At 37.3% G+C, this 13,352-nt stretch overlaps 2 protein-coding genes across 2 annotated transcripts; both read left to right on the forward strand.

The window, feature by feature from the left end:
* The first annotated feature begins 1,280 nt into the window (after positions 1-1,280).
* LOC113091134 (uncharacterized) lies at positions 1,281-6,961 on the forward strand. Its single transcript, XM_026256582.1, has 7 exons — positions 1,281-1,662; positions 2,217-3,558; positions 4,665-4,693; positions 4,970-5,098; positions 5,182-5,248; positions 5,516-5,623; positions 6,075-6,961. The coding sequence occupies exons 1-7, from the start codon at positions 1,523-1,525 to the stop codon at positions 6,678-6,680; spliced, it is 2,421 nt and encodes an 806-aa protein (XP_026112367.1). The 5' UTR covers positions 1,281-1,522; the 3' UTR covers positions 6,681-6,961.
* Positions 6,962-8,017: 1,056 nt separating this feature from the next.
* Positions 8,018-12,827, forward strand: LOC113091130 (RDS/peripherin-like protein xRDS35). Its single transcript, XM_026256573.1, has 6 exons — positions 8,018-8,108; positions 8,438-8,591; positions 9,515-9,790; positions 10,234-10,388; positions 10,741-10,987; positions 12,170-12,827. The coding sequence occupies exons 2-6, from the start codon at positions 8,442-8,444 to the stop codon at positions 12,398-12,400; spliced, it is 1,059 nt and encodes a 352-aa protein (XP_026112358.1). The 5' UTR covers positions 8,018-8,108; positions 8,438-8,441; the 3' UTR covers positions 12,401-12,827.
* The last annotated feature ends 525 nt before the right edge of the window (positions 12,828-13,352 follow it).

Below are 13,352 nucleotides of genomic sequence, written 5' to 3' on the forward strand. Positions count from 1 at the left end.
AAAAGTATTAAAATCTAATTAAGATCTTAATGTGACGAATTGAAAAGTGTGGAAAGATCTGCATATTTTGGGCCTGGGTTTTTTTTTTCTTCATTTGAAAGTTAACCACTAGATGGCACCGACATCACACTAATAATCACGTAACATTCTTTAAGTAAAGTCCATTTGCCCATGACTAAATCCTATCAGTCATCATGACCCGAGATAAAGCATTCAGCCAGTGTATTAGTCTCTATTTTTTAATGAGTCTTTAAATATCAGATTCCATGTGTTTTGAACATGAGCATGACGAATGGAAGGTGACTGATGTTTGTATGTTTTATGGGAAGTTGGTGCAAGCAACATTATGATTTTAGGTTAACTGATTGTATAAGGACAATGTAAATTTTATGTGGTGTAAAAAGTCATACATTTATTTGTATTCATTTTTGGCCTTTTCAATGAATTTATGAAGTCATATTAACAAAATGCCCATGTCGCCCAAGTTGTTACTGTACAAAGCACAGTAAACTATTTCTATAAAAATGTCATTGCGCTACTGTTTGCATAGAATACATTGTTTAACAATACTTTTGCACACTCATCCAGGTGTATTTATTACCACTATTCTCACGTTGCTGCTGTTCATAATATATATAATTCCTTTTCATATGCTGCTGTATATATAATCCTACTTTGCACTGTTCATAATGTACGTACAATCCCTACATTGCATTCCTATTTATATTCTGTATATACTCTGCTCAATACTGTATATAGCAACTCCAATGTACATTCTGTAAATCATAGCTTCACTTACTCTGCACTTTTATGTATATAAAACACTATATTCTTGCACTTCTGGTTAGATGCTAACTGCATTTTATTAGCTCTGTACTTGTACTCTGCATAATGACAATAACGTTGAATCTAATCTAATGTCAACTACACTTATGCATTATAAAGGAAAATATAGATTGTTGTTTAAAAATGAAGTAGGATGCGACATGGATATCATATGAAAAGGAACAATTTGCCTATGCCATTAAACATAATACATGTCATCCGATAAATCCATTGTGATGTAACTGAGTAGCATTATGAATTTCATTCACACTATTTTCTGTACGTGACCCAAATAGTCTACCATGTCATGCAATGTGCTTTCACCAAAGGTTGATCGATTGTGTTCCAGCTGTGTTCTTCCCCCGTGTTTTCACTGACTTCAATGTGGAGTCGTTACATCAGAATCAGATCGGTATTGGGTGACTGAAAGCCCTGACCGCATTAGACTTGTTTCACTCAGCTGCTCAAGCCAGGAGAAGAAACATCTGCTTGTGAAAGGATGCACTTTTAAATACATGTCTTTAGAAGATCATTCATTCTTCAGATTACTGGAACTTTAAAAACAAATTTTAAACAGACCTAAAAAGCTGCAAGGATTACATGCCCAAATAAGAGCTAAAAAATAATTTTCAGAAATTGCAAGGGAGGCATCAACAGAGTAACGCAGCTAATACTGATAGTGTGGCAAGTGTAAGAGATGGAAAGGTACTTTGCACCAGTGCGTGGCTCCTCAGAGGATGAGGTGAAAATGTACAAACATTACCATCCCATACCTCAACAGCATCCTCACAACCATCATTACCAGCATGACCAGTATCACCACCATGGATCACACAGGTATGTGTTTACACTTTCTCTCGAGGATATGTCAAATTAACTAGCTTTGACCATTTATAATTCAATAGAAATTTAATAGAAAAGTTGTTTCAGGGGCAGCAGATCCAAATGCCTTTCAATATTTATACTTAGTTTTCAGGCCTGGTGGCAAATACTTCAATTTAAATATATATATTTTAAAAAATAAATAAAAAAAATTATATATATATTAGTTGGAAATGAACAAAACAAATTAATGCATTTAGTAAAAAAAAAAAAAAAGCTAACCTTCAATATTCTTTCTTCATAATGTTACAGCAGTTATGATTGACTGAAACAATATGTTATAGTAGGAAAACTAACATATAAATTGGGATTACATTCCCACCCAGTTTATGGCTTTATGTCTTGCAAGTGAGAAATTGTTATTCAACACAGAGTAAATCTCCCTACTGCTTGCGTAAATGAGTCAATATATAACAATGGGTCACAAATTATATAACAACAGATCACATATTGAGATTATTTTCATTGATATAAATTTAATTTAATTATGTTACCCCCTTTTAAATCAGTCACAGCTCTTCAAGCAGTCACGGAAAACACAGTGATAAACATACTCCCCGTCACCACGACAACCAGCATCACTTTTATCATCCCGCAAACCCTAAAATGTCTGTAGATCATCACAGCTTCTCTAAAAGGTCTTCCTCCAGCCTGTCCTCCTCCTCCTCTTCCACTTCTTCTTCTGCATCTTGGACCTCAGAGCCCAGCTTGGATGATGAGACGTATCTCATGCACAAACCCCAGCATTCCCTGTCCTGCTCCAACATCCCTGAAGTTCGAAGGAAAAACCACAGAGATCACAGAGATCAGAGGCACCGCCACAGCCTAGAAAACGTAGACGAACTGCTGCCTGGTTCTCAGGATGGACATCAGATGCCAAAACTCTCCCGGGGCCATAGCAAAAGCGAGGAGGGCCTTCAACAAAACCAGCACAAACATGATAACACCGAAGGATCTCACTTCATGGATCATGGGCCACTTTACAAGACTGCAAGCCTGGGACAAAGCCTTGCCTTTGGTGGCAATAATGACAACACTCTAAGTGGCAAGGGGGTTCCCAAGAAGGCTGTTTCATCTATTCAGCTACCCAACAAAGGTATTCTGAAAAACAAATATGAGGGACAGAAAGAAAGAAACTTCAGGAAAGCCAAGTCTATGGAGGTGCTCTCCACCAGTGTGCACATCACAGAAACATCCAAGCAGATCTCTGTGGAAGCTGCGGGGAATAACTTTGTGAAAGGGAAGCTACAGTTCTCTGCATTTCTGGACGAGATCACCAAGCAGGTTATCAGTCCCTGTGCTCTTAGCTCTTTTGGTGTAAACACATCAACGCCACCAAAATCACCCAATGAAGAGCGCAAGAACCGCAGCGGCAAGCAGGAGAGCTTTGTGCCATCACCAAAACAGCAGCCCATCAGAACTGAGAGACCTGATTCAGAAAAAAATGATTCAAGCTCACTTTCTCGATCACATAAGAGACCGAGCAAATACCACAGCCGAAACCTGACCAGCCCTCCACACCCACCCCACCACCCTTCTAAAGCTGAAAGACAAGGGGCTGCTTCTGGTAAACAGCACCACAGGCAATATTCTCAGATGCTCACTGATGGCACCAGCACCAGCCCAGAAACTATCCACACCAACCTCTCCAAACACAAAGGGCGACATCAAAGTAGTCATGGCCCTTCCAGACACTTTCACATTAAACAGGAGAAGGGGTCACCGCCACCTTTGCGAGCCGCAGGGCTGGAGTCAGAGTCTCAGTCGAGTAAATCATCCACCAGTGCTAGTTCAGAGAAAAGTGACAGACCCAAACACATGGGACACAGGAGGCAGTCCAAACCACACAGGGTGAGTTCATCACAAGACCGAAAAAGCAAGTTCCTGGTTTCCCAAAGTTTTTATGTTTAACGTGATGTTTGGTGCAAAATTGGGCCAGAACCTTAAACGTTTAGAAAACATTAAAATAAATTAATGAATAAATACATAAAAGATTAAATGTACTGTTTTGTATTCCAATCATTTAATATGAGGTGGAATTATTGTTACCCAAATTTGAGATGTGCGATGGATTTGCATAGATTGTGAAATTGATAGATTTTTTACAATAAACATCAAAGTCAAAATCTATGATAAAAAAATAAATAAATAAATATATATATATATATATATATATATATATATATATATATATATATATATATATATATATATATATATAAACAAATTATTTATACAATTAAAAATAATAAAAAAATTGAAAAATAAAATTAATCAGCATGAACAACTTTTTCTGGGTTAAGTTAAACATAAATTATTTCAAAGTCAATAAGATTATTTTTTTAAAGAAATCAATTTGTCTATTTTTCAGCAAGGATGCATTAAACTGATAAAAAGTAAAAGTACTATCTACTATCTTTTTTAACTTTATTTATTTAGTTTCCACAAAAATATTAAGCAGCAAAACATTAAATGACATAATAAAAAGAAATGTTTGAGCACCAAAAATCAGCATATTAGAATTATTTCTGAATAACGTTTGAACAGTAGTGTATATATTCTATAAATTAAACAAACATATTTGTTAGACCCCTCCCCTTCACAAACACTTGGGGTAGCAGAGGTGAATGGTTGATACTGAAGAATGCAGTCAACATCTGATTCTCTCTAGTAAGTTGGAATAAGTATATGTGTTATTTTAGTACAGAGCGGAAAGATAAAAATGAAGGGATAATTAAAATAAAGATCAAATTAGTGATAGCCTTGGTTTAACCTCTAATGCTGGAAGCACGAGGGATACCCTTCATTGTGTCCTTATCTGTTGATGAACACGATTGAACCAGATGAGTCATCAATCAATGGTGTTCCCTGGAACATATCACTTCAAAAATCAATTTTCTATTTTCTGTTTTGTTCTGTCCTATATTCACCCCCTCTCTCATCTCTCTTGCCCCTAGGATTCATCCGGTTCCGTGGACCGAGTTCAGTAAGTGTTTCCCCCCTTTTTCTGATTGGTTATTTCAGACTATTGATTTTGTCTTATTCCAGAGCTTTTCTCCATTTTCCTCTGCTCGGTTTCCTAAACTCTGCCATCCAGCCTGAGCTCCATCGATTGCCTCTGTTCATCTGTCCAGTACACAGTCAGAGCAGAGTCATCATATTTTTCTTTGCGAATGATTTATGATACTGAGCTTCTACAGAAACACAGCAGTTTACCTCCTGACAAAGACAGATAAACACACTGGTCTGTAATATATTGCAGGATGCTGGAGGAGAACAACAAAGAGCTGCATGAGAACCTGTTGCAGACGGTGGCATGCATTGAGAACATGGAGGCAGAACTGCAGTGTACCAAGACAGAGTTAGTCAGCTTCAAAGAGAAATACAGAAGGTCAGAAACTCCACACATAATGTTTTTAGTTCATGGAATGACAGCTCACCCATCTCTCATTCTCTGTTGTATATCATTTTCAGGCTTCAGGAAAGCTATTCGGTTTCTCAGCAGGCAAATAGTGTCTTGGAGCAGAAACTCGAATCTGCGGTGAGATTAACACAACTGTGTTAACACTTTCCACAAAAGACAAAGAAACTCTGTGTCATGAATTGCTTTCTTACATTTGTTTTCTCACACAAAGCACATACCTGTGAAATATGATTGTACTCTTGTCAGGCCTTATTAAAGCACCTGCTTGCCCTTGAGCTGGTCTCTTTCTAAAAAGCAAACTCACATCAGCTGAAATTTCTGTAGTGCTATCTACCGTTACTGATATTACATTTAAGCAGTATTTTTTTAACCTTATTCTGACAGGTAGACAGCTTGGACTCAGAGAGGAAGTTCCTCATGCAGAGAGTTGCAGATGTGACTAAACAGCTGGAAATTGCTCAGAAGACCATCAACTCCCTGGAAAACGTCAATGTCAGTGCACCCGCAGACAAGAGACAGCAAACAGATGCTCCATGTCTTCGTTTTTTTTGCACAAACTAGTCAATTCCCCACTAAATAAATATAAATATATAGTATGCAGTATGCACGTCTATAATGTTATAAATGACCCATAGGTATTTTATTGTAGTATAGTAGATCTTTTACAAGTGCGGCTTGTTTTTAAGAGGGCTCTCCTGCTTTTGACATCACAGCTCGGGATAGTCTCAGCCAATCAGCATTGCTACAACATAATTTTTGCCCTGAATGAAGAGGGGGCAATATATAAACGTATAAAAATAAAATACAACAATACTTTCGTTATAGCCAGCCAGTATGCTTATTTATAGTTGTGTCTGCTTAATGAATTGTTTCAACATAAAAAAAAACAATTCACCTGTTGAAAAAAAATAAATGTTAAAGGTTAACATCTTTCTCTATTTAGGTTCCCTCATTCATTAGAGAGTTGTTGAAAAATCACTTTGACTCTCGGGAAGCACTGGAGGACTTCTTATGCCCTCAAACATCTTCACGCCAACCTGAAAGCGACCAATCAGAAAGGGCGCAGGAGGTCAGAAACAACCAACCATCTGCTGGAAAAGAGGAAGTATTTAAATGGCCACAGACTGGACACACATGCTCAGGTGCCAGACAACAGCCTGCCACAGCCTTTCTGCCTTGGAAACATGATCATGATCCATGGGCAGGGCCAGGGCAACTCATGGCTAAAGGAAGTGACTCACAACTTCCTTTTTCTTTTGATGAAGATGTGCCAATCCACAAAACAATGGCAGATACAAAGCCCCCAAGTCATCAAGTGCATCAATTAGCCATGAACCCAGAGATCCACGTAATTCCCCCAAACCCATATAATTTAGATGAGATGAGGCTCAGCAGAAAGACAGGTGGAGAGAGAAGCATCACTGTGGGGAAAGAGCCCACTGATGTCAGCTATCTTACAGCTCAAAGGATGCTGAATGAGTTTTTGAACCAGATTCCTCCTCCGGCACATGATGGTGAAGGGAAAGATAGCGTAGAAGCAGAACTTTAACAGAAGGAAGGTAGTAACATTTAATTTGACATCTTTTTAGTAAACTGTATTAGGAACTGGATAAAAACTTCAATAACATCCCCCATTACCAATATTGCAGCAAGGATGCAAATAACTGTGGCTCTGATGGCTCTTTATTGGTAGTTGAGAAATGCACTTGATTTCTAGCTTTACAAGTATAATTGCTAAATGCATATAAGTATGTATATACCATCTGGTATTCTGGTTTCCTGCTTTCAATTGTTGTTCAGTGCATTTGCAAAAGGCATTGTCCATATTTGTGTTTTGTGCACTTTTTGCCCTCAATACTGTGAAATATTTAAAGTTAGCACTTAAATGATGTAATTCGATATTCATATTATTTTATTACAAAACCAAAATTACGGTCAATTTGTTTTGGAAAAGTATGGCCCTCTCATTCTTCTGTCTTTGAGTGCTCAATGTCTGTCTGTATAAAATAAAACAAATTGAACTGCAGAGTGAATAGCACTTCTATGAAATGTTTAAATGAACCGAGACAATGTCCATGTGGTTATTTATTGTATAAATTAACATCTAGGGAAGTTTGAATTGTTGTTTTTGTGAAATCTATATGTGTAACTATATGTATATGTATAGAATATAAGTAATAGTTTCTGCTAGAAATCAAATAAGCCATATAACCATATATATTTAATATAGAATAGCCTTGTATTTTTATTCTAAATGTATTAATAAAATCTTGTGTGCAAGTTTGCTCTACATTTGGGAATGGTTCCTACCTTTCTTAGTCTGCGTGTCTTTTTATCCATATAAAACACAGTCCAATTATCAAACAATTGCTTCAGCTGATTTCAAGTCCAAATTAAACAAACATCACATTCTCAGTATATCATAGGACAATTAATACTGCTTAGTTTTATTTCACCATTCCTGGTTATATATTGTCATTTTCTGTATAGTCACAGTAGATTAAGAGGTCCATGTTATATCAAATATCATATCATATCATATCATATCATATATAATAAAATGTTATAATTTGCTAATTTTGCTATATTAGGAATTGTATTACTGTTAGTGTGTTTTTGTCATGATTTATGAGTCTTCTTTTATTTCTGAGCCTGCCTTATACACTGAGGCTCACAGTGTTCCAATGCATCATATCCTGTTCTCTTCTCCATTCATTTGATGGTTTCTCAGTCCACACTTTTCATCAAACCCCTCCTTCTGGCACTCTTCTGGACTTGTTGACCAAGGGCAGGTTTGTTTAGAGGACACTGGCCTGGATTCTCATTGGTGGAGATGGTCTAATAGGATCAGACATGACAGGAGATTATGACACTCAAGACATAATACTCTTTATCATATTTTTAAGACCTAGTCAAAATGGCTGCCAAACTGTAGGAGGCATATTGAAGACTCAGGGTCTGAAAGACACTCTTGAAGGTAATGAATCATTTTTCTTTGGCTAAAATCTTGATGATCTTGGGGACAACCTAAAATGTCATTTTAATTTAACATCAAAACCATGTTTTGTCCCATGCCCTTGAATTAGATATATTGAAAGTATTTTGGAGGTGATTTCCGAGTGATACTGGATAGCACAACATTATTATTATTATTAGAGCTAACAGAACCTGAAGAAACTATGGGAATTCACCTGAGATTGACTGATTATTTGCTGTGCCGGATACTAATACTGCATGACCTCTATTAAATTCCTCTTCTGCAATCTAAACTTCTCGCTCTCCTCTATCCTACACTTCTTTAAAAAGCAACATGGTGTTGTTAAAAATGAAGTTCCCCTTCCAAAAGAGGGTGCGTCTTGCCCAGGGTCTCTGGCTGCTTTCATGGGTGGCCATGTTCTCTGGAGCCATCACCTTTACTATGGGAGCCTTCCTCAAAACTGAGCTACATCGCAGATCAGAGGTAATGAAACGTTTCTTAATTAAAGAGCACATAATAGGGCCTGAAAGTAAAGAATGTGATGCACTAATGCTTCCCTAGATACAAGCTTGTTTGCCAAAAACATAAATGGAAACATAATGAATTGCAGTGAGCAGTGTGTCAGCCATTATAGTCCATTAGGATCTATAAAATATGTGAAAGGATAAACAGAATCAGAAATGCACTGCTTAACCATTTTTAGAAATGCTCTGTGTTTTGTACAGTAAACAAATATTTTACCAAGTAATATTTTCTTAATGGTTTGCAGAGATTATTTTTTGGACACATTGAATAAATGCATACTATATTTACAATACTATAACAAGTACTACTTTCATTTACCCTTTATATTGTCAACACCAGGGTAAAAGGCCTAAGCTTTGTCTTGATGAGAGGAATAATCTCATATAATCTGAGGATTGGCACTCAGATAATGCCCTGCAGTGTGTACCACCTGAGCTTGTGTCTATAATGAAGTCAACAAACCTCACAAAGAAACCTGATAATGACTGAAAAGAGCATTGTGGGAAGAAATTAAGGGGAAAAAAAGTCACATAGTGCTTCTTTTCATCAGGTGCAGGATAATTATAAGATCTACTGTGTATAATACACCAATAGCTATAACCTAAAACTTTCGGTCATGTCTGTAGACTATAAGCAGATGCAGGAAAAATTGAAGTTGCATGGTTAGCTCAGAGAGTAGAGTGCTAGCAACACTACAGGTTTGATTCCCAGGGAAAGCAAGAATTGTTAAAATGTAAATGTGTACCATTGTACGTCACTTTGGATAATAGTATGCCAAATGCATAAATGAAATGATTCAAAGAAAGTAAACACTGGTCTGGGCCGCCTGATTAAATGCATGTAAAAAAAAAAAAAAAATTAACCCATCTTACTCTATAAAGGTAATGCACAGTATGGACATCCACATTGTGCCAAATCTGCTGATGGCAGTGGGGTTAGCATCAGTGGGCATCAACATCTTTGCTGGTAAAGTCTGCCAGGACTCACTGGACCCCTCGCGTTTCCCGCGCTGGAAGACGTTTCTTCCTCCGTTCTTCTGCTTCTCTGTCTTCCTCACCTCCCTGCTGCTGGTGGCCATGATTCTGAGCTTCGCCCTGCAGCCCAGCCTCGAGGAGTCTCTGAAGATCGGGCTGAAGAACGGCATCCGCTTCTACAAGGTTGGTGAGAGAAAGACAAAAAGAAGTGGGGCATAAAAATTATTTAACAGCAATCAGGTATACTTAAGTAATTTAAGGCAATGCACTTATACAGTATACAGATCCTATTTACAGGGTCCTATAAATATTTATTGAAATAACTACATGTATATAAATAAATATAACATTCCAGAGTCCTATTGATATATATTTAAATGGACGAATGAATGAATAAATAAATAAATCCGGCTTTTCAGAGTCCTGTAATATGACATTTGTATTCTAGACAACACTTTACTCACACATATACAGTATTTCCAAAGTCAGGAGAGCATATGCACTAAAGTCTAAAATCAAAAGAATATAAATAATTTAATATTGAACTGAATTGCATGGAATTCAAGTCATACATATTTCTCTTAATGAACTTTCAAGTATGTATCTGATGTTCCATATCTCTGCAGGATACAGACACACCAGGCCGTTGTTTCCAGAAGGAGACTATTGATCGTTTACAGATTGAGTTCCAGTGCTGTGGTAATACTGACTACAGAGACTGGTTTGAGGTGCAGTGGATCAGCAACCGCTACCTGGACTTCACATCCAAAGAAGTGAAAGAGTGAGTCCACAAAAATCCTAGATAAAGTCACGCCCCTACACTCTCTCCTGAATGAAAGGAATTTATTTTCATAATGGAATGAATCAAAGGTATCAGAGGTTAGTCAACACAATGCAAGATATTTAAAAAATAAAACATTCCAGAATGCTTTCTCTTAGCTTCCAAGGTGAATCAGAATTTAGAATGTCATGTTCTGAAACAGGATGTCATCACCAAATGTGCCTGATGCATTGATCAGAAAGTCAATACAGACAGTTGCAGAATCAATGGTGTAACAAAACTAGGACTATTATTCTCATAACTGCATTATATATAGTCTTATGTTTCCGTCTATACCATTTTCCCAACACAGTCGTGTGAGGAGTAACGTAGACGGCCGATATCTGTTGGACGGGGTCCCATTCAGCTGCTGTAACCCTGCCTCCCCCCGGCCCTGCATCCAGTACAGTCTCCGGGACAACTCTGTCCATTACAACTACGAGTACCAGACTGAAGAGCTGAACCTGTATAGCCGAGGTTGCCGCCAGGCCCTTGTCAGCTACTACATGGGTTTAATGAACACCATCGGCCCTTGTGTTCTGTTTGATTTCCTTCTCCAGGTATGAGCTGATAAATGGTAAAGTAGTAAGAAACCGCTTAAAAATTAATGTTGTAATTTATGTTGAATAACAATGCATGACATGCTCTTCAATTTACAATAGCTAAAGGACTTATTTTACTCATAAAGTGCAAAACACATGGCAACTTACAAACTGACATAACAAAAGATCTCTGTTGGATGATATCAGCAAAGTTTAGTCACCTAATAGCAAAATGATTATATACATCTCCTTTAAGACTGAGCTTCTAAATATTACAGTAATTGAACGATCCAATATTTAAACAAATTATCACATATGTTTTAGGCTTAATATGTGTCAGATGCATCAGAGGATCATAATGAATGTTTTGTGAGGACTTCCCCAAATAACCACATGATTTTAAACCTTGAATAACACATTGTATAATCTAATGTGCTCAACACATCGAACTGTTCACACACTCAGTTGATATCGACACGCTTCTGGAACGGCTGGCAGTATGGTCGTGAACTCAAAGGTGTCAATATTCATTATTTGAACATTAAAATAACTCTCACCCAAAACCACATCACGCTCTCAGCTTTTATAACAGTCACAGCTTTTGTAACACTAACTGCATGATTCATTACTTCTCATGCACTAATTCAATAGACAACAAATCAATGCTGCCGGAACCAGGAAATAAAACTAGGTTTGTGTTGCTATCTACAAAGTGTGATATTTAATGTGGCATACTATAAGTTTTTACTTCACAAATTCCAGTGTAGTTTGTTGTTGTTCCGGCCACATAAAAGTTATAATACTGTGTGGTTATAATACAAGTGAAACAAAATGATTTGTAAAGGATGAAAACCAATAAAAATGCAAATTTGGTTACTATTTACGACTTCATAAACCTGTATGAATTTCTTTCCTTTGTGGGACACAAAATAAGATAAAAAAAAAAAAAATGTCTCAGCATTTATTTGTTTTGTTACTGTTTTGGACCCCAGTGTTCTTCAGCATACCATCTTTAGTGTTACGCAGAAGAAGGAAATTCAAACAGGTTCACAATGACAATGTGAGTGTATAAATTACAGCATTTTCATTTCGGGATGAACCATTACTTTAGGAAGACTCTTTAAGAGGCATTTGGGAAAACCGGAGGAAAATGTCTTAAAGGAGCTTGAACTATGATCTCTGTATCTCTTCGGCATTCAGATGGCCATTCTGGTGAGTCTGCGCTATCTGCAGACTGCAATGGAGGGTGTGATTGGACAGGAGGATGTGGAGATCGAGACAGATGGATACATCCTGGAGAAAGGAGTGAAGGAGACATTGCTGGAGACTAAAGAAAAGGTGAAAAAGCTCCTGCAGTTCGCTCAGGTGGGCGACGCATCTGCTACGACCACGGACGCACAGCCAGAGGAAGAAAAGCCAGCCACAGCCTAAAAGACCAAGTGTTATTGTTTATAATGTGTGCTCATGTGCACATGAGTGCTAACTGTCCTTGATTATCATAATCCAAAGGGCATACATAATGATAATTGAAGTGTAACATTGTTACTTCATTATATTGTTAAATGAAGTCACCAACCAAACATTTTAGGAAAAAACAGTAACCTCTCAAAACGCTGGAAACTGTTAATGCAAAACCTGACAATACCAAAATATCCCTTTGACAATTATATATAAAGTGAAGATGTATAAAGAAGAGTTAAAGCAGAAAAATCCAAGGAAATGAAGGCAATGAAAGAGTACATTTCATCACATTCGGTCTGTAGATGTTTTGCTGCTTCATGCTTTGCTTAAATAAACAAAAATCAAGAGTTGAAATTGCAAAAGATACAAGCGAAAAATAAAGATTTGAGTTTTTAACTGATCTATGAAGTCATGTGGTCATTGTGTCTCGTGGATGTTCATCAAGTGCTTGTTTTTCTCTTTTGTGTTGAAATGTGTTTTTTCACTTGGACACTTCTTACCTCACACATAGCCTGATCTCAACTTCCCTTGTGAAAGGGTGTAGTGTTAAATGCATTTCCTCTTCTTTTGCCTGTGCAGTGAGAGAGAGACAAAGAGCCAGTGAAAGAGAAATGAATAGGATTATGCTGACTGAATGCGGCAGGCTGTTCGGACACCTGAAATCTCTTTATCCCTTTGATGATGGTTAATACTATGACTGCTGCTAAAGCATACACAACATTAGACCACACAAGAAATACAACGGTGTCATGCCTCTAGTCGTTTATTAAAAGCAGTTAGTTTTGCACTAGTGATCATAATAGTTTCAACTAATTTTAACTTGTTTCAGTGGATTGGTCATTCCAGGAATTTTTACACACACACACACACACACACACACCATATCACACGCACACACACACACAGACTAACGCACAAACAA

Source organism: Carassius auratus, unplaced genomic scaffold, assembly GCF_003368295.1.
Source record: "Carassius auratus strain Wakin unplaced genomic scaffold, ASM336829v1 scaf_tig00214077, whole genome shotgun sequence".
In the NCBI taxonomy this organism is placed as follows: Eukaryota; Metazoa; Chordata; class Actinopteri; order Cypriniformes; family Cyprinidae; genus Carassius; species Carassius auratus.

What these genes read in the sequence shown, in the direction of transcription:
- LOC113091134 (XM_026256582.1), top strand. Translation starts at nt 1,523, where the DNA reads ATGGAAAGGTACTTTGCACCAGTGCGTGGCTCCTCAGAGGATGAGGTG. An exon ending in CACCACCATGGATCACACAG is followed by an intron (nt 1,663 to 2,216) that starts GTATGTGTTTAC and finishes CTTTTAAATCAG; the next exon opens with TCACAGCTCTTCAAGCAGTC. An exon ending in ACTCCCTGGAAAACGTCAAT is followed by an intron (nt 5,624 to 6,074) that starts GTCAGTGCACCC and finishes TTCTCTATTTAG; the next exon opens with GTTCCCTCATTCATTAGAGA.
- LOC113091130 (XM_026256573.1), top strand. Translation starts at nt 8,442, where the DNA reads ATGGTGTTGTTAAAAATGAAGTTCCCCTTCCAAAAGAGGGTGCGTCTT. An exon ending in AGCTACATCGCAGATCAGAG is followed by an intron (nt 8,592 to 9,514) that starts GTAATGAAACGT and finishes TACTCTATAAAG; the next exon opens with GTAATGCACAGTATGGACAT. An exon ending in TGTTTGATTTCCTTCTCCAG is followed by an intron (nt 10,988 to 12,169) that starts GTATGAGCTGAT and finishes TTCGGCATTCAG; the next exon opens with ATGGCCATTCTGGTGAGTCT.